This window comes from Podarcis cretensis (assembly GCF_951804945.1).
Source record: "Podarcis cretensis genome assembly, chromosome: 5".
NCBI lineage: Eukaryota > Metazoa > Chordata > Lepidosauria > Squamata > Lacertidae > Podarcis > Podarcis cretensis.
This window is the reverse complement of record NC_137174.1, coordinates 81106178-81126459: the sequence shown is the minus strand read 5'-3', so window position 1 is coordinate 81126459 and position 20282 is coordinate 81106178. Positions and strand designations below refer to the sequence as shown.

Below are 20282 nucleotides of genomic sequence, written 5' to 3'. Positions count from 1 at the left end.
CCTTTCAGACATTCCAGCACGAAGAGACGGAGCACGCGAATTACCCTGTTGGATTTTGCAGATTGCTTCGCAATGATTCTTACCACCACCTGGTTGTCCGACCAGAAGCACACCCTGGTGTCCTTGAGGAGGTGCCCCCAAACACGGAGAGCCACTAGGATTGGGAAGATCTCAAGAAAAGTTAAATCGCGTGTAATGCCCTCCGCGTGCCAAGATGTCAGCCAAGGCTGCGCACACCAGTGACCCCTGAAGTAGACGCCAAAGCCAAAGCGACCAGAGGCGTCAGAGTCCACCTGTAGCTGTTCCTTAGGCAGCAGCCAATCTTGCCAAAAGGACACCCCATTGTAACTTTCCAGGAAGGTCAGCCATATTTTGAGGTCTTCCCTTATAGTGTGGGTGACCCTGATGTGGTGATGGGGGGCAACACCGCCAGCCATGAGACAGGCTAGGCGTGCGCAAAAGGCGCGACAGGGCCTGCATGCAAAATTGAGGTGTCCTAAGAGTGTCTGGACCTGACGCAACATGGTCTTTTTCTGGGCCATCATGGTAGTTATCAATTCCCTCAACGTGGTGAGTTTGGCCAGGGGCAGGCGAGAGGTTTGGCTGACAGAATCCAGTTCAATACCCAGATATGAGATGACAGTGGTTGGACCTTCGGTCTTGTCCGCTGCCAATGGGATGCCCAGTTCAGCCGCCAGCTGAATGAAGCATGCCAGCGCCCTAGCGCACGCATCTGAGCCCACTGGCTGGACCAAAAAGTAGTCATCTGCGGTGGGACCCTGACCTGCGTTTCATGGCCCATTCCACGAATGTGCTGAAGGTTTCAAATGCAGCGCATGCGATGGAACAGCCCATGGGCATAGCTTTGTCAAAGTACCATTGGTCCTGGAATTTGAAACCTAGCAACCAGAAGTCCCTGGGGTGGACTGGTAACAGCCGGAAGGCCGATTCGATGTCACATTTTGCCATGAGCACACCCGGGCCGCACTCCCTAACCAGCCTGATTGCCTGATCAAGAGATGCATATTTGACTGAGCATTGTTCTTGGGGAATGGCATCATTTACTGACCCACCCTTTGGGTAAGAAAGGTTATGTATTAATCGAAACTCGCCTGGGGCCTTCTTAGGTACGATACCTAGTGGAGACACTATGAGGTTAGGAAATGGAGGTTCTGCGAAGGGACCTGCCACTCGCCCCAGCAAGTGTTCTTTGGAGATCTTCTTCTCGGCATTGTGTGGCATATCTCGGACAGACTTTTGGTTGGGGGGATTGGTGCATGAGGGGGTGCCTACCACTGGGATGTGGAAACCTTCCTTAAAGCCCTCCTGAATGTATTTTGCTGCCTCTTTATTGGGGTACTGGTGTAAAAAAGGCAGCATTGCTGATAGAGATATGGGTGAGGGGGCTAGGGAAAGGAGAACACTATTTGCGGGCATTGTTTTTGCTTTGCTGTGTGCCAGAGGAGCTTGTAGAGGCTCCGGCCTCTCTTTTGTCTTGAGATGTGCCTGCGCCTGATCCGCGGGAGCCTCGAAAAAGCTTCTTCCCCCGAAAACATTTTGTGGCGGGGTGAGATCCACTACAGCACTCGCATTCATGAGCAAATCGGCATTTTTCTCTGAAGCAGGAACCGTTGTTATACTCCCAGCAAGATCTCTTGGGGGCCTTGGATTGGTATTTGGACTGTTTCACATTGTCGGGCCCTTTCTTGAAGAATGGGGCAACCAACTCAGACCACACGTCATCATCTTTGATATCCCATCTAGCTGTGTCGTCTCCTGCCGCCCGCTCCCTGAATGCCTGGTCATAGGAGAGTGCCACCGCCTCTCCAGACATGGCTTCAGCCTTTAGGATGATAAGTAGGTAGTTGGTCAGGTGCCAACCCCTGTCAGGGTAACTAGCGACTATAATACCCATGTAAGTGGTGTATGCAGTGAGCCAATTACGAAAGGTACGCTCAACACTCACTTTTTTATCTTTTTTCCTCTGCTCGGCGGATTTAGATTTTAGGCATGTCGAAGAGGCTGGGGATAGCAGATCAAACAAATCCACGAACTCCCCATTAAGGATGCGTTCCCGCCTGTGTCTCCGGTTGCGGTGCCGCCAGACCCAGTGCGGCAGCCCTGGGGCGTGGGGGCTTGTAACCCAATAGCCTTTGATGCTCCCTCCCCGTTCACCATCAGTGGAGCTGGACCTACCTGAGGAACTAGATGATCCAGAAGAGTCCCTCTTGGACTTGTGGCCCCTCCTCCTGGATTTGCGGTGTTTCCTCCCGCGATGACGCAATCTGTGCGACTCAGGGCTCTTTTTACTCTTGTACCTGTCAGAGAAGCTGGAACGGGGGGACCTACCTCTGCGCCTGGTGGATGCGGATGATGAACGTGACCCACCTACCTGAGCACGGCGGTTAGCGGAGCTGCTACTGCGCCCTCGCCTGCGGCCGTGAGGTGACCCCGAGCTCCCTCTGCGCGAATCCCGCCGCTACAGGCGGCGCCTCAGCCGGGCAATGGTCCTGTCCTTACTGTCTCCACGCACCGAGTGCGAGAGACTGCTACTAAGGGAGGAGCGGGTAGAGGAGGAGCTCTCTGTATGTCTCGGCTTCGCAGCCGACCCCCTGCCGGCGCGGCTTGCCAAGGCTTATGGACCCAGAAGACCCTCTAGGTGCCGCTGCCCTCTTGGGGGCGGTCTTCTTGGGTTTGGGCTACTCCTCCCTGGTCGCACGCGCCTTTCACTGTCCAGTCGCCTGTCTCTGGGCAGGCTTGGTGGGCGCACCCCTTACGGTGCCCCTTCTGGTGCGGGGAGAAGCAGCCTGACGCTTTGGTGGCATGGTGTGGGGCTAATAGAGTGGGGTATGCTAGGGAATCCGTAGAAAAGGGGGGGCAATGATTGGTAGGAAATGCTCGCTATTAATTTGCAAACACACGCTAGTGATAAAGGTAAGGGTACAATTAATGGGAGGGGAGGAGATAAGGCAAGAACTGAGTCGCAGCAGGAATCGCAACTGAAGGCTGCAAAATAAAGCAAGCAATAGTTTAGAAAATCACTGCACAGATTTCAGTTGAGGTCCATGGGCAGTCTCCCCTCGTCGATAATGAGCGCGATGCCTGCTGTCCGCTGCACCTGCTGGCAAGCCATGATGGTGAGATGTAAAACCAATACGTACCTAATGAGGCCATAGGTGTGCCTGAGGACCACCGAGGCATGACCGCCGCCATGCAGCCAGATCCAGGATGGCCGCCGCCATGCAGCCACCGGCACAATGGCTGCCGCCACGTGGTCGCCATTGAAATGGCTGCAGGCATGGAGCCACCACCAAGCAGGCCCTGCACGCCCCCAACAGGGACCAGTCCTACAGCGGCTTGGCAGGGCCCCGTGATGCGGACCCCCCGCCACACAGTTTAAGGGGGGGTGGGGCAAGCAGAGGCCCACACTGTCCCCCAGGACCACACTGTCCCCCAGGACCATCTGGGGGAGCGGGTATGCCTGCTGGCTGCAGAGGTCCCCCCCCCCGCTGACCAGGGGAGGTTCCAGGGCCGCCGGAGGCCCGATTAGGCCACGGCACACGGCAGAGCCTCCCCGAGGCCCAGCCAGGCCTCCCTGAGGCCTAGCTAGGCCTCCAGAGCCGGGGGAGGCCGCGTGGCCCCCCCCGGCGATCGTGGGGGCAGCGGGAAGGCCCCTGCCGCCCAGGGGAGGCTCCAGGGCCGCCGGAGGTCCGACTAGGCCGCGGAACACGGCGGAGTCTCCCCAAGGCCCAGCCAGGCCTCCCAAAATGCAGCGGGCCTCCCTGTGGCCTAAAAAGGCCGCTCCAGATCTGATGCTGATGGGGCCGCTCCAGATCTAGGGTTGCGCATGTCCACGCAAAGGGCGCCCCCCGTTTTAAGCGGGGAGCGCTCATTGTGTACATACCCTGAGTGCATGTGTAAAAACTAGGCTGCTGTTTACTCCTGTGTCTACCACTTCCATGCCATTCCTTGCTTGCTATGGGTCAATTTTTATAAATTACACGCAACAATGACTCTGTCATTAACTTAAATATAGTTAAGAGTTCTTCGTAGTATTTAACTTATATCCCATTTATTTTCTTTCTTCTTTTCATTTCCATCATTTGACCAGTAGGTGTTGCTCTGGATATCTAAGATGAAATTGCAAGGAATGTTTAGTTTCGTAGAGATGCTGTAGGAACTAAGAAACAAGCAGGCTGCCTTCTGTTGTTATTATTATTTGTAAGAAAGCGGGAGAATTTGAAAAATATATATGCATGAATGAGCAGACACCCTAATCCATAGATGGCCTATGTGCATGCAAAAATGTGCTTCTGTGCACATGTTCCTAACTTGTCTGCATTTTTGTGTATGCAAATGGATGCTAGGTGCAAGATTCTAGCTGTGGGGTGTGTGTGCATAGAGCTGTTATATCTATGATAGTGTTGGCCAGCTGTTTGGGACCCGGACAGTTGAGACTGGGTTCAGATTCCCCTACTTTGGCTAATGGGTTATCTCTCCCAGCCGTACCTTGAAATCACAGAATCACAGAATTGTAGAGTTGGAAGGGACCATGACGGTCATCTAGTTGAAACCCCTGCAATGCAGGAATTCTTTTGCCCGACATGGGATTTGAACCCACAACCCTGGCATGAAGAGTCTAATGCTCTACTGACTGACCTATCCCAGGATTGAATTTAGGACCTTCTGTATGCAAAGCAGATGCTCTACCACTGAGCTAAAATCTTTCCTTTAAAAGTACCCAAGAGCTTTTCAGTTTCTTTAGTGCAATTAACTGGGATTAAAACTTCATGCTTTGCTAGCACAGCTGTTTAAAGGATTGGGCTTTAAGGGGCTTGGTATAAGTACATCTGTGGTTCCCTTGTTGCCCTTGAGCTGATGTAATCAGCAATTGCAGCATTCTGCACTAACTGCAGCTTCTGGATCAAGCACAAGGGAAGCCCCACATAGAGCGCATTGCAGTGATCCAGTCGTGAAGTAACCAACGTGTTAACTACTGTGGCAAGGCTTTCCCCTTGCACTGGCAGCTGTTGACACAAAGGTGGTATTAAGCTATCTATAATCTGCTATACCACCACAGTTTCTCCTTCTGATGGTGCAGAAGTTTAAAGTGATTCTATTTCTGGCCAGCTAGCTCACTGGAGTCCATTAACTTGCTCCCTTTTAGGATAATTCCCTATCATGGGACAATCAGAGACCTCATCCCTGCTGTCTTCTGTTCCTGCCTTCCCCATCTTGGTGCCCTCTGGATGTTTTGTACAACATCTCCTATCAGCCCCAGCCAGCATGGCCAGGGATAATGGGATCAGTAGTCCAATCCTTCTGGAAAGCATGAGGTTGGAGAAGGCTGTTCTAGTTCCCATACAGTAGCTTTTGCAGTTCTCATAGAGCAGGTTTTGCTGGAATGACCAAAGATCAAGTACAGGCCTTGATTTCATCTGGCTTAGTTTAGTACAGTTTTATTTGGGCACCATTGAGTATTACTCACTTCTCAGGCCCCTGAATATGAACTCTTATGTGAGATTATTCTGTTTGCAGAGAAGCATACAGTGGTACCTTGGTTCTCAAACTTAATCCGTTCCGGAAGTCCATTCCAAAACCAAAGCGTTCCAAAACCAAGGCACGCTTTCCCATAGAAAGTAATGCAAAATGGATTAATCCATTCCAGACTTTTAAAAACAACCCCTAAAACAGCGATTTAACATGAATTTTACTATATAACGAGACCACTGATCCATAAAATGAAAGCAATAATCAATGTACTATACTATAAAATAAATAAGGCAGTATTGTAGATGATAAAAAAAAAATTTCTTACCTGCACTGATGATAGTCATTGTTTGGATGTGGAAGGGGCTTTTATCCATTTCCACAGTCAATCAATCAATCAATCAATCAATCAATCAATCAATCAGTAGCTGAACTGGGTTCCACACAGTCACAAAAACAAATTAACTGAAAAAGCCTCAAAAACTAAATAGCAAAATAAATAGCAAAAACAAAAGCGCCAAACTCAATCCATTCTGGAAGTCCATTTGACTTCTGAAATGTTTGAAAACCGAGGCACAGCTTCTGATTGGTGCAGGCGCCCTGGAAACAATAGCAGACAGCCGCATCGGACATTCAGCTTCTGAAAAACGTTCAAAAACCAGAACACTTACTTCCAGGTTTTCGGTGTTTGGGAACCAAGGTGTTTGAGAACCAAGGCATCACTGTACATAGATTGTATGGACAAGAAAGACAAGAGGAAAGAGACATGCCATTCCAAAGCTGTGCTTGCTTTGGCAATTCAGACCTCTTGAATAAAACTATAAGAAATACCAGTCTGATAAAGCATTTTTATTTACAGTACAATTTTATAAAAAATAATTTCAATAATGTTAGTACAAAATCAATTTACAATATAGTACAGCTGTATCCATTCCAAACAAGAAAATTACAATTATCTGAATGCTAGGTTGGTTTCCAGTATAAATAATATCTTGGACACGGCACTAGCTTTATTAAGGTGTACATATCAGTTGCAACAAAAAACAAAACAAAACAGCAAACGTTACTTCAATACTCTTATATGGTACATCTGTAAAATTCACATTACTAATATAAAATCTACAAACAGAGGATATCCAGAAGACAGCATATTAGCTCTGCAGAAAAAGAGCTCCAGCCATTTGTTTGCATATATTTACTTAAGGAAAGTTATTGAGCCAAAATCTGTCCTTGGATTATCATGAATGACACCTATTTGCTATGAGTGAGAACAGCTTCTGCATAGACTGTTTTCCAATATAATTATTGAATAATTTCGCAAACTACTTTTGATTATGTTTTAACTTTTGCTTGCTGAGACAACATTTCATCCACACCTCAGTTTAGAGCTGCTTGCTTACAGTACTAACTCATCATGAGATATATTTAAGAGCACATAGTATGGCTGCCATATGGAAGCCATTTTAAATTGTTCCTTGTGGCAGCTGTTTCTGTGCCCCAGAGAATGAGGTTCCTTGTGGCGAGAAGGCCTCCCACTGACTTAGTAACTACTTGTTCTAGCAGCAGATAATGTCTGCTATCTTCTAACCGTCTCTCAGTGCTACTCATCCCCTTACCCTCCCTCTGGCACAACTTTTTTCCTTCTTGGACTCAGAACAACAGAGGAGAGTGGGAAAATATTAGAGTGATGTAGTTGTAGCTGCTACAGTCACTTGGAGGCTTTTTGCCATGCTGAGCCTTATCCAAGGGTTCCTGTGTGGACTAGGCTGAAGTGGCACCTCATGAATTAAGCATTCCCACCCCCCCACCCCCATATCACTGCTTGTCTATTGAGTTATAAAGCAACTTCCCTGTGGAAGCTCTTTGTATGACCAGATCCTTAAACATTCAGGCTTCCTAGATTTTCTGCATTTGATGTCTTTACATGGACTTTTGAAGGGCATCTGTTCAGGGCCCAAAAACATACTGAGCTCCTCCATGAGGCAGAAGCTCTGTAACCCCCCACCCAACTAAGTTGCCACGAATGTTACAAGCCTCTTCTCCAGCTTGTCTTGTTATCTCTTTGCCGCTGAGGACTCTGTTCCAAATATTAAAGCCAGTTATTTTCCCAGAGAAAGCTAAAGATTCATCGAGACTGCCTCCATCACAGCAGCGATTCTTTTCTTGGCCAATCTTCAAAATCCCACCATCTGGAACGATGTGGTCCTCAGCAATTTCTGTGGAGGCAGCCACCACCTTCCCGTTTACCCACAGTGAAATACTTCCATTAACTGTGCTCCAAATGCCACAAAGGTGAATCCACCGTCCAGAAGAGACGACATGTTGGGCGATGACCTTGTTGTTGTCATTGCTTACAGCAAGAACAGCTGAATCATTGCTCAGATACAACTGAATTTCATGGGGATTTATCTTTGTTCCATAGGAGAATACAATAGTTTTGTCTAGAATTTCCGTCATTTTAACCCATGTGCAGACAGTGAAGGAGTAGAGCACCATTGTGGAAGTTGGGTGAACACTCACATATATCTTTTTGGAGCGCATTGGGAATAAAAGGGCCATCTCACAACCTGCAAAAATAACGGAATGATGTTATCATCAACCAGTTAAGTTACAACCAAAGTAATTATAAGAGTGTCATTCCTTAGGGAACCAAAACGGCACCATCCATACATCTCCATATCTACGACCTTGAATGACCTGGAATGCAACCCCAATGCAAACTGGGAGTTGCTTGTATGAAGTTCTGTTTATGGTTTTTTTTTTTTTAAAAAAAAGGACATATATTCCACCACTGAATTTGGGGGATTTTAAAAATGGATTTTCACCAAAATTCCAGTTTGAAAGTTTTAGTTTTCCAAAACTAAGGTTCTTCTGAAAGCCCACAATAGAAGGAAGCAAGATTTTAGGACAGACAGTGGAAGATGGAAAAGATTTATTGCAGTTGTGGATTGTGTTCTTGACATTTTGATCAGGGCATCTTTTTTTAAACGAGTGTCCATAAAACCTTTATAGGATCAGCACATCATTAGATGCTTTGTTTAGGGCACTTTTATTGTATGTTATTTCCTGTTTGGGATTACTTGTATTACACCAAATAAACAGTAGTATTACACAGAAAGAGTGTAATACCTCAAAAAACACATAGAAAAGGCACCTTGCAAATATCACCTTACAATGTTGAAAGTAGTCCTCAAGAACTGCATGTTATTTGATGGGATATAAGTGACCAAAGAACAAATTCAAAAGAAAATGAGGGCTATCCTGGCCCCAACTCTTCAAGCACTGATGGCCAAACTTGGCCCTGCAGCTGTTTTTGGACTACAACTCCCATCATCCCTAGGTAACAGGACCAGTGGCCAGGAATGATAGGAATTGTAGTCCCCAAAAGCTGGAGGGCCAAGTTTGGCCATCAGTGTATTATGGGACTGGTGGTGGTCAATCATAGAAATGCTCTAATAAATACAGAAGTAAAGAGATCACAGGATTTTTTGGAGGGGACATATTATTGTATGAGCAATGAGCTATGTATGAGCAATGAACATTTGTATATCAAGTTCCTAGAGCTAAAATGCATCTTGAAATCACAGCTGTAATAACCGGGCCAGTCACGTGCTTTTGGCTTTGAGTGTGTTAACAACCTTTTGACCACTGAGAAGTGGGGCATTAGGACATGTTTCTGTGGGGACTCTTCTTTAAAGAGAGCAGAGCTGTGTGCAGAGATATGGCTTTTTAATTAGCAGGATTTCTGGCTTTATTATCAAGGGGTAGCCAAAATTAAAACCAGCTTCATAAGACACCAGCAACAGTGTGATCAGAAAAACCCCTTAAGAGTCAACCTGGCAGGAATCCACAATACACAAGAAATCAAAACCAGTTGTTGAAAACTCTTTTAGAAAAGATTTCCAGAGGGATCTGTGGGGTATTTCAAAAATACACTCTTCTTGTTCTTAATCATATTACGACTTTCCTTCCTCCTCCTATCAAAACATATGGAATGAAATTCTGTCTGTAGTCAGTCTGTTGTGAATTAAGAGCAGGTCCTGTGAATTTGGCTGAGTTATTCTGGACTTCACACTGACTTCATCAGTTGGGCAAAAATGCAGAAAGGAATCCAGCCAAAGTTAAGAGTTTTTATGTCCCGTTAATTTCTGTGGGCTTGAGGCCAGGACTGCACATTGCAGCTGACATGCGGCTGCCGTAGAAAACAGAAATCCCGAATCTCCCCCTCCTCCTCCTTTCTCCTCTATAATGTCTAATAATGTGAAACATGTGTGACATCATTGCATTGTGAGTTACCCCACCTCTCAAGCAGCAGCCAATGAAGTGGAGTGGGAGCAACCTTGCAAGGTGATGTTGCGTCATATATTTTGCATTACCAAATGTTACAAAGGAGAAGGGAAGGGGAGATACAGGATCGCCCTTAAAAAAGCAGGCACACATCAGCCACGCCAGTTAGTTGCGGCGTAACTTTCCCATTGAAGTCCACAAGCGTTAAATGTGCTTACCTTTGGCTGGATCATACCTGTATGATTGTTACTCTTAAGTATAGTGAAAATGAGTGGTTTCACCTTTATTTCACAGCTGCAAAGGTTTGCAAAAGAAATGTTAGTCTGATGCCTCCATCTTTAAGCAACTCAGAATGCTGATCCAGGGAAAAGTGTCAAAGGGCCAATAAGAATTTCTTAGAGGTCCTTGGGAATTGCTCTGTTCAAAGCAGAAACTGGTGCATGCAAAAATGCATTTTAACCACTATATTTTAATTTGGCCTTATATTTTGAAAGTCAGTGTGCACCAGTCTGTGCTACAGGGTACTTTCCCTGCACCCCACCCCTCCACCAAAATGTGCTCTCTCTCTCTCTCTCTCTCTCTCTCTCTCTCTCTCTCTCTCAAATTAAAAAAACAAACAAACACTTTTTCCTTATAGTTTTTTGTTTTAGAAGTTGACTGTAGTTCTTGCAAACTTTCTCTTGAATGTGCAGGAGTCCTTTCTCATACTGCTGCTTTCTATCAATGAGTATAAAAGGAATATCTGTGCAGTGAGATTTTACCTATTTCGACTAATGAATACACAACACATGGTATGGGTTTATTCAGCCATCTGTTTGCTTTTCGGGCCCACTGTAGTCAAATAAAACAAAAGAAACTTTTATGTTTCAGTTTCACAGGCAACTGATGCTTTGGAGGCCAGTGATTGGCACTGCCAACCAAAATCTGCATTTGGCATCATTTACCCCACAGAGCTGCAGGCAACCTTGAACTGTGGTAAATGCTGGTTCTGGGTGGCTAGTTCTAAACGCAGGAGCCATCCTCTCTATATTAACTTAATATTATAAATATCTTCATTTTTCCTTTAGTGGAATATTTCCTTGATTACTTCAGGAATTGATATTCATCTAGGTATTGCCTTAAAAATCCTTGTTGGGTTGTAAATTGGAGCAGAGAAGGATAAGTTCGAAAACTATTTTATGTAAATGGTTATTCTATTCATCGTAACATGAGTCATGACATACATAATGGTGACTTCTGCCCAAGCACTTGAATGGTGCTGGTATTTCAAAGAAAAGTTGCAGGGGATTTTTTGTGATGGATCGCTGTGCAGTTGGGCTGCACAGGGTGAAAGCTATTCCGCCTTCCTGAACCCCTGTGGAGAATCTGTTTATGCCCTGAAGCATGAGAATTGATGAATAGCGTGTTGACATAATCAGTGAGCTCACGGGGTCAAGTTTTGTTCATAAATAGCCTCTGAGGAATGCTGCGAAGGAGGCAGCAGGTAGGTTGCTGAGAAGAGGAAGGAAAAGAAGGGACCAAAATGGAATGGAGTAAGAGGGGTTTTTTTGTGGATTATTGTTCTTATTCTTGCAAACACAAGGGGAAGTCTGTAGCTGGAAGCCAGGAGTCAAGAAGACATTAAGGCCTTGGAAATGTGTAGGCTGTAGACCAGTACAGTGGTACCTCAGGTTAAGTACTTAATTCGTTCCAGAGGTCTGTTCTTAACCTGAAACTGTTCTTAGCCTGAAGACCACTTTAGTTAATGGGGCCTCCTGCTGCTGCCGTGCCAACGGAGACCGATTTCTGTTCTTATCCTGAAGCAAAGTTCTTAACCTGAAGCACTATTTCTGGGTTAGCGGAGTGTGTAACTTGAAACGTATGTAACCTGAAGCGTATGTAACCCGAGGTACCACTGTACAGGAGTCTTTCTGTTGGTCAAATATAGGAAATGATGTTGCCTTTGGCACCATCCAGTATTATGCTAGCTATAGTCTCCTTGTTAGGCATCCTGTAAATGGGTTTTATGCTGTGTGTTCGTGTTCTTTGGTTGCCATATTGCACAATCTGGGGATCTGCTAAAGACAGACTGCTCCCACACAATATGCCTTCATCTCAGGCTTCACAATAATGCTTCCCCTTGTATAATCAAAGCATGGATTGCTGCTATTTAACAAGAGTTGCTTAAACACAGTTGTTTGGGAATGGATGTGAAGTTTATTAACTAACATCGCCAATAGAGTTTAACTTACCAAATGGCAACAAGAGCTGTGTGGTCCTTTTTTGGGCTTCTTTCAGTTCAGCTTTGGTTTCCTGCAGTTCTTGCCATAGCGAATTCAGGATGGAACCGCCCCCACTTGCCATGTCTCTGGATCGGTCTCTCTGCAGAAAGCCCCTCTGCTGCGCATCCACCTCAGCTCCCCTCTGCCAAGTGTGCTCAATGTGACCCAGCCTGCTGGACATGTTTTGGCTCAGCTGCAGAATCTCTTTGAGGATCTTCCCTTCCACAGATACAGGAGGCACCCCGGGAAAGTCCTCAGTTTGCCTGCTGCTTTTTGCCAGCATCTGGCCCATTTGGCTCACAATTTGGGAGGCAGCTTTCTCTGTGGAAGTGGTGCACGTGCCAGCCAAGGTCTGCACTAACTGGAGCATCTCCCCTCTCACCGCTTGCAGCTCCACCTTAAGGATTTCATCGAGGGAGTGGAGCAGCATATTCTCTTTCATCTGGGAGTTCTCAAGCATGATGAAGAGTTTGTCCCATTCTGTGTGTTCTCGCTGGCAGTCGCACGAAATACCTAGAGCAGAATAAACACAGCGGCTGTTAAATCTATGTTTCTGTGCTGTGGGTTATTTTTTTCCTTGAGCAAAGTTGTCTTTTAAATAAGTCTTTTGGAGCACACTGTTTTCGGTGTGCTTCAAAACTTCCCACTGCTTTCTTTCCCCAGAAGACAAGGGTATGACTTGTTCAAATAGTACTGGTGGTGTTATGTGGCCGACCTTAGCATTGTAAAAGGGAACTAGAGAAAAGAACACAGGCGTCTGCCTTCTTATACTTATAAAGATCTTGTAATCACCATGCTTTTGGTTAGCTGGCTACAGCTTTTACAACAGTGCAAGCATAAGAAACATGAACTCTGAATGTCCTTTCCTTCGATGGCTACAGAAACAGCTAGCTTGCAAGACTTAGACAAAATAGGCAAAAGAACTACTTACTTTCTTCCGTTGCAGGAATTACACTTTCAACTTCATTGTCAAAATTGAAGAAAAAGAGGTCATCGTACTCATCCTGGTTCTGACTAGATGAGGGAGACCAGAGAGCAAAAAACAGGATCACAAAGGAAAGCATTTCTTTCAATTAGGATTCCCCAGCTGTTTCCTTGAAAGTCTCAGCGTGTCCCTGAATGAAAAGGGCTCTAATAGGAAACCGAGCAGAGATGATTCTAAGAGAGGGAGTTGCAGAAAGCCCTTAAATAATACTCTGAGAGTGCCTGAACCTGAATGAATGAGTAATGCTAGTGCTAGTGCTGTAATCGGAGTGCTTCTGGTTATTATTAATTTTTTTTTTTTTTTGGATGGGAGTTGTGGGGAGGAGAAGGGGGTGGGGGGTGGGAGGTTGCACAATCCTGAACCTTAAAAGTTTGAAATGTGGCTGGATTACCTAGCAGTGTAAAGGGAGAAATCATGGGGAAAACTCCTATTACGAATTGCAAAGCTCCTTGGAAACTAGTTTTTCTTGAAAAATATTCTGAAGGATGAAAAGCCAAGAAAACAAATAAATTGTGAATTTGCTGAAATGAAGAGAGACTGGGATTTCAAGCTATGATTTGAAAACATTTTAGAGTACATTCCAAGTTACAATCCTCTTTTTTTTTTTTAAAGAAGATTTTGCATAACTTTGAAGTTTCCCAAATTGAAGTGTACTGGGTTGGCTTTTTTAATGCAGTAATTTAAATATGTCTTAATAATAATAATAATAATCAGTGATGCATTGGGTTGGACTAAGACCCCTTTTTCTATATAAAATTGCAGCTGCTCACTGCAATAATAATAATAATAATAATAATAATAATAATAATACTTACACCCCACCTATCTGACTGGGTTTTCCCAGCAATTATCACCAGTTGAACATATTCTTCATCCCCCCTAAGACTGGCAATCAGCTGTCCATCATAGGATCATGAAATCATAGAATTCTAGAGTTGGAAAGGATCCTGAGGACCATCTCGTCCAACGCCCTGCAATGCAAGAATATGCTGCTATTCCAGGGATCAAATCTTCAACCTTGGTGTTATCAGCACCACGTTCTAACCAACTGAGTTAACCAGGCTCCTAAATCATGGATAAATTGGGAACTAGGATGGGCTGCTGCTAACAAAGTGCCAGGCGCTGGATGTGTTCCTCTCCTCGCCACCCTTGCCAGTAGCATTCTTTTCTGCATGCTGATCTTCCTTGAGAAGACTTGCTCAAGGAAGCCTTGACATCTACCCACAGAGATGCATTGCTGGACCTAGACAGTAGTCTGCAGGTGGCTTTAGATTATAACCCTGATTTTGCTAACACTCACAACAGCCCTGCAAGATGGATCACAGGGCTTCCTGGTTTGCAGATGGAATGCTTAGGCTCTAAGATGTCCCTTGTTCAAGGGCACCCTCAATCTATGTAGCTGGTTAAGCTGGAATTTGGGGAACAGAAATTCAAAATGTATGATCAAAGTGAACATTTGATCCACTATACTAGAACTATTCAAGAAGGGGAGCCTTCTCTAGAGACTGAAACTGTCTGTGACAGCTTCCAATTTATACTTAGTCACCTGTATGATATATTAGTCTACTGACTAATATACTTTAAAAGAACCCATGTCTATTCTATGAGAATCAGGATATCCCTGCTAGAAAGCAGTGGCAGACTTTTGGGCTCTCAAATTTCAGAAGCACCCTGCGCGGCACTAGAATTTGGCACTCCCCAACCTCTTGAACTCCATTCTACAGCATTGCTTTAGCTGCCCCTGCAGTGTGACACCCAGTGTGACCAGTTGCACTACCCTAAAGTCACTTCTGCAGAAAGGTGCACAGTCTCAGATGTGGGGGCACTAATGGAAAGACTTAAGTGGGAATTAATGACCCATTGTCCTTAATGACTCATACCACTGATGCTGGAGAACTAGATGAGAGAGGAGTTGTGTGGTTTACACACATGCAAAATACAGACCCAAGCTGCCACCCGCCCTCTCTCAGTAATGTTCAATGAAATGAAATATGCAAAACGATACTACTGTGCTGAAGATTTTCCTGCCCCTGCAGGCGCAACCACCAATGAAGAAGAGACGGGGGGGGGGGAGCTTGCAGTATAGTGATGACAAGTTACGTGTTCAGTAGACATTACTGGAAGGCAGAGAGAGGATCAGAAGATATGAGGCTGCTGTTTTTGAGCTGTTGCATGACTTCTAGCCTGCATAGCTTTGGCTCAGCATACATTATTACAGGCCCATGTAAATACAGCCTTTCTCCAACTATGCAGAACTGTGCCATTTAGCTAACATATGAATTGGCCTCCAGATCTGCCAGTCAGGGTTTTCAAATGTGGAAATGTTCATTGATTTCCTCCTACTTTGTTCATTATGAATTGGCTGTGGTTTCGGTGTATCTGTAAGCTGCATTGTGCACAGTCTTTTGTGGAATAGGGGAGTACAATTTAAGAAGGATATTGATCAGCTGGATCATGTGCAGAGCAGGGCAACCCAGATGATCAAGGGTCTGGAAACCGAGCCTTATGAAGAACAGTTGAGGGAGTTGGGTATGTTTAGCCTGGAGGAGAGGAGACTGAGAGCAGATATAATAGCTATCTCCAAGTGTCTGAAGGGCTGTCACATGGAAGATGGAGCAAGCTGGTTTTCTCCTACTCCAGAGGCTAGGACCTGAACCAATGTCTTCAAGTTACAATAAATGAGATTCTGACTAAACATCAGGAAGAACTTCCTGACAGCAAGAGCTGTTCGGCAGTGGAACAGACTCCCATGAGAGGTGGTGGACTTTCCTTCCTTGGAGGTTTTTAAGCAGAGGTTGGATGGCCGTCAGTCATGGATGATTTAGTTGAGATTCCTGCATTGCAGGGGGCTGGACTAAATGACCCTCAGTTTCCCTTCCCACTCTACAATTCTATAATCATCATCAGAGAATAGATGCTTCCTACTGTGTGGGAATGTTTTGTTCTTTAGTAAAAATACACAGGTTATAACCGTTAGCTCTACTCGGAACAGACCCATTGAAATGAATGGACTTAAGTTAGTGATGTCCAGTATTTTCAGTGGGGCTGTGCTGATTAAAAATAACACTGGATATGAACCCATGAGTGCAATATATATGCTCCTTGTGTCACTTTTGAATTGTGCAAAGAGACGAGGAACATAATGCATAGTTCTGAGAGAGATAGAAATCTAAAGTGAGAAGCTGCCTCAAAGTACTCTTGTTCACCTGTTAGAAGAGCCATAGGATTAAAGGGTAGCTAGGGGCTCTCAATCGCAGGAAAGAGCCTCCACGTTTACAGCACGGTCTCCCTTCAGACCTTCGCTCAACACATGGAGATCGGAGAGCTGGATGCAGAACTGGGCAGTCGTGCGCAGTGTTGGGCGTGGAGCCATCAGCGCAACTCTTTAATTATCTGGCGTCCCTTCACATGGATAACATATGAAACAGGCTCCAAAAGACCTAGCAGTTCCCTGTAGGTATCTAGCCATTTCTGTTACAAAACTCAGTTCTTTCCAACTGTGGCCTCATGCTTTCATAATTCACGAACATGATATGGGTGACTGCTTTGCCAGAACCTTTATCAATGTCGATCATCTATGCTGTGACTGATAAACATCTTGCCAGAATACACAGTAGTGGTAGTATGTCGGGTCAACAACAGGGCAAGATTTGGTCATCTGAAAGTACTTTGTACACAGCAGCATCAAAAGAAAGCTTCCAAAAGATGGGCTAGGGGAGCAAGAGATGCTTCCTTTTTATGTTCATAATTCATGCCAAACAATTCCCCCCCGGAAGAATCCATTGGTCAACTTTTCCCTCACACCTTTTAATTCACAAGGACTCAACTGCATTCCAAGGTTTATATCTGAAGGCACCTCTGGATTTAAGAATGAACATCTGCTCACATCCTTTTTTAAAAAAGAAGAAGTCAATTTGGAAATCCCAGGTTCATGCTCACTTCTTTTCTATTAGTAGTAAGTATGAAATATATCATTAGCTCTAAATCACTACGGAGGCTTAACAAACATGGGTGAGTAATGATGATGTCAGGCTTCTTATCCCAGAGAGCCCCTCTGGAATTATTCTGGTATTGTGAAGAAAAAATGGATACCTAATTTAGATAGTTAAAACAGGAGTGGACTGGTTCATGGAGGCCTGATAAGTTAAGGCATGGAGCTCTTTCATTAAAACACAAAACCCAGTAGGAGTGTTGGTTCTGCTGTCTCACTGGGAGCTTACTTAATTGGAGGCATCCTTCATCTGGTCCAGTCACTGCATTGGCAATAGTGACTGACTTGCTGTGAAGCGGGAAAAAGTTGTGTGATAGCCATCAGGCCTATGAGGAAATCCTTCCTGATCTGCTGCTGACTCAGACATTCCTACACTTAAAAGACTGATGATGCTGTTCATTTTCCCATGGGGGCATGGATCCAAAGTGGAAGAGGACAAGGGTGAGAAGTTACTCGTCATGCAGTGCAAGTTTCTTCAGAATGATGCAGTGTGCACAATTTTGTTTGTAACAGATGATTGATGTAGGGTGTACACGAAATATCTAAAGCAGGCATTTGAATCATAGTTAGGAACATGGTCCAGCATCCTGTTTCTAATGGTGGCCACCAGCTAGAGTTTTCCAGGAATCTAGCAAGCAAAGCATGAAGGCAATCTCCTTCCTCCACTATTTGGCACCTGACAACTGGCATTCATGGCTATCTTGGCTGTGAGTTCTGGGAGACCTGCTTCCTGCTTTTCTGGCCTTTTCCTTCATGGCCATGGAGGGTGTGGCCCTGATTGACTCCAACTACACAAGTCAAGGCTGTTAAAGAGGCCAGAGACCATCTTTGTTGTCTCTTGGTGGAGACCCAGGTCATCAAGCCTGAGCTTCCTCAGCCACCCCCACCATGAACTGGTATTGGCAGGATTGGCAGCAACAGCAGCAAATATGTTCTACACTTATGACAATGTATTATTCTCTTGCTAACTATGTTGTTTTAAATGTGCATTTCATATTTGATTTCCTGTAGTAACGTGTTCTTTTTAAATGTTAAAGATAATTTGGTTTACTTTGCTGCATTAAATATGCATTCCATAGTTGACCTTTGTAATGTTTAGTTTTGAAATCTTTAAGGTAATACTTTAGTTTCCTGTTAATTGTGTTGGTTTGAATGTATACTTTATATTTTACTTTCTTCATTAATGTTTTACTCTGGATTGTTTTATTTGATGCTTTAATGTAGGTTGTTAACCGCTTTGAGATTTTTCTTTTAAAAAAATAAATAAATACGTAAAGGAATGAAAACAACAATGACAACAACAACGACTGCCGCTGAATGTGGAGGTACTACTTAGATACCCTTCTCAATGTGTTATATTTAATTCTAATCATCTGGTGAATGAGTTGTGTCAGGTTCCTAGGAACAGATACCATCTTGAAGAAACACATTCTTGAGTTGCTGGTCACCATTGACCCCAAAATGAACATAGGGTGTAATTCACCATTATGCTATTATGATTGGTCTGTCAGTGCAAGCATTTCTGGTTGTCAGATGAAATGATCTTCTGCCTCCTCCAAGAGCTTCATGACCCCCAAGAGCTAATATGGGAGAGAAGCTGGGGGGGGGGCATTGTGCTAGTGGGACTTGATATGCTGGCTCCTGCTGGTGCAACTGTTCCAGGGATGCCCAAACATTTTTCAAAGAGAACCAGATTTGATGAAGTGAACATGCGTGAGTTGTTGAGCTTCTTTTAGGATTGAAGTTGTTCAGCTTTTTTTTTTTTTTTCACCCCGAAACAGACTTTGGACATGCCTGGTTTAGTTGAATCTGTCCCGGGGAATCCATGTCCCTTTGCTAATAGGGCTAGAAAAAATGGGGAGGGGGGTGGTACTCTGCTAATGCATCCCATCAGTGCAGGATTTCTGCCTGTGCAAATAGACTTTTTCCCTTCTCTTCCCCCTGCACGTCTCCTTGCCCTCCCAAAATCTGCTCGAGAGGGTTGAGGGAGCCCCTAGAATAGATTTAAGGGATGGAGAAGAGAGGGGAAATATTTTGTTATGCAAGCAGAAATCCTTGCATTAGTACCACATTGGTTGCCTTAACACTACATTGAATTCTACCCTATAACTTATGCCAGCAACGTATGTTGCTGTGTTTCATGCACAAAAAGCTGCTTAAGATAAGAACAAGACACATGATGAGGGACAAATCTGCCACTTGTGCTGCTGGGGCGCTGCTGTTATTTAAACTTATTTTTAGGAAGGCGCTACAGCTTGCCATTACCAGTGGCAGGCTTGAAGAACACATCATTCCCCATTGAGATATTGTGGTTTAGTATCTGTTTAATGAGAAATTGAAGTGTCTGCCATGGGTCCCAGGCACAGAGCCTCATGGTGCAATTCTTTGCATGCTTACTCAGAAGTCCCGTTGAGTTTGGTGAGGCTTACACCCAAATAAGTGGGTTTGGATTGCAGCCTCAGTGGAGCAGGGGTGTCATTCAAAACCCAAAGAAGGCTACTTGAACTGTTCCCCGTGTGTCCCAGGCCAGAAGAAACAGCTGATGGAGAAGACATGCTATCAGCATTTGACATTAACATCTAAGCAATGCAAAACATTGAAAAGGCGCTTTAGGCATCTCTTGCAATAGCACCTTAGTTGAAAAGGTTTTCAACTAATAGCATTAGGACTGAGGCAGGCACAAACATTTCATTGAAGGAGGGATAATCAGGATCTGATTCCATGTCAGTTCTTTAGATGTTTCCAAAAAACATTTGAAGATTTTCCATTTAAATTATGTACATTTTACATGTGTTCTTTCCCTGAAATAGAAAGTTACGTATTCTTCTCACTGCATTTCCCCCTCAAATACACATTTCTCCCTTAAAACACACATTTGGGTGTGTTGTTTTTTTGAACCAAAACTGCTTTACAAACTTTGGGAAAGTGTTCAGTCCAACCGATAGCTTCAATACGCATGTAAGTTTGGGAGCAGTGAATTAGGTCAGTTTGTTTTAAAATGCAAACCAAATAAATTTCTCCTTCATCCATAAACCTAACTCTGATTTGGTCGTGCCTTACAGTATAGACTTTTAGGACAGTTGTGATTTTATTGTTGGAGATGTTGAACTATACATATGGCATTCCAGATGCTGGTAATTACAGGGTGAAGGAATGTCCTAACAGCTGATGTTTCTACTAAACAGTCTGAAACTCTGCTATCATACAACTGATGAGTGACCTGGTTGTCTTCCACGTTAAGAGAGTGAGCAAATTTAAATGAAAGAAA

At 44.6% G+C, this 20282-nt stretch overlaps 2 protein-coding genes across 15 annotated transcripts in view; one reads left to right on the top strand and one right to left on the bottom strand.

The window, feature by feature from the left end:
• VEPH1 (ventricular zone expressed PH domain containing 1) overlaps positions 1-20282 on the top strand; it is a 172595-nt gene that overhangs the window by 60699 nt on the left and 91614 nt on the right. The gene's annotated exons all lie outside the window — the stretch shown is intronic.
• PTX3 (pentraxin 3) lies at positions 6325-13263 on the bottom strand. Its single transcript, XM_079978133.1, has 3 exons — positions 12970-13263; positions 12009-12551; positions 6325-8057 (listed from the first exon to the last, which is right to left on the bottom strand). Exons 1-3 carry the CDS (start codon positions 13100-13102, stop codon positions 7438-7440), a joined length of 1296 nt encoding a protein of 431 aa, XP_079834259.1. The 5' UTR covers positions 13103-13263; the 3' UTR covers positions 6325-7437.

Bases quoted from the DNA above. Each gene is read 5' to 3' on its own strand.
- PTX3 (XM_079978133.1), bottom strand. From the start codon at position 13,102: ATGCTTTCCTTTGTGATCCTGTTTTTTGCTCTCTGGTCTCCCTCATCT. The intron at 12,552-12,969 runs GTAAGTAGTTCT...ATTCTGCTCTAG, and splicing joins AATTCCTGCAACGGAAGAAA to GTATTTCGTGCGACTGCCAG. The intron at 8,058-12,008 runs GTAAGTTAAACT...TTATTTTTGCAG, and splicing joins ACAGCTCTTGTTGCCATTTG to GTTGTGAGATGGCCCTTTTA.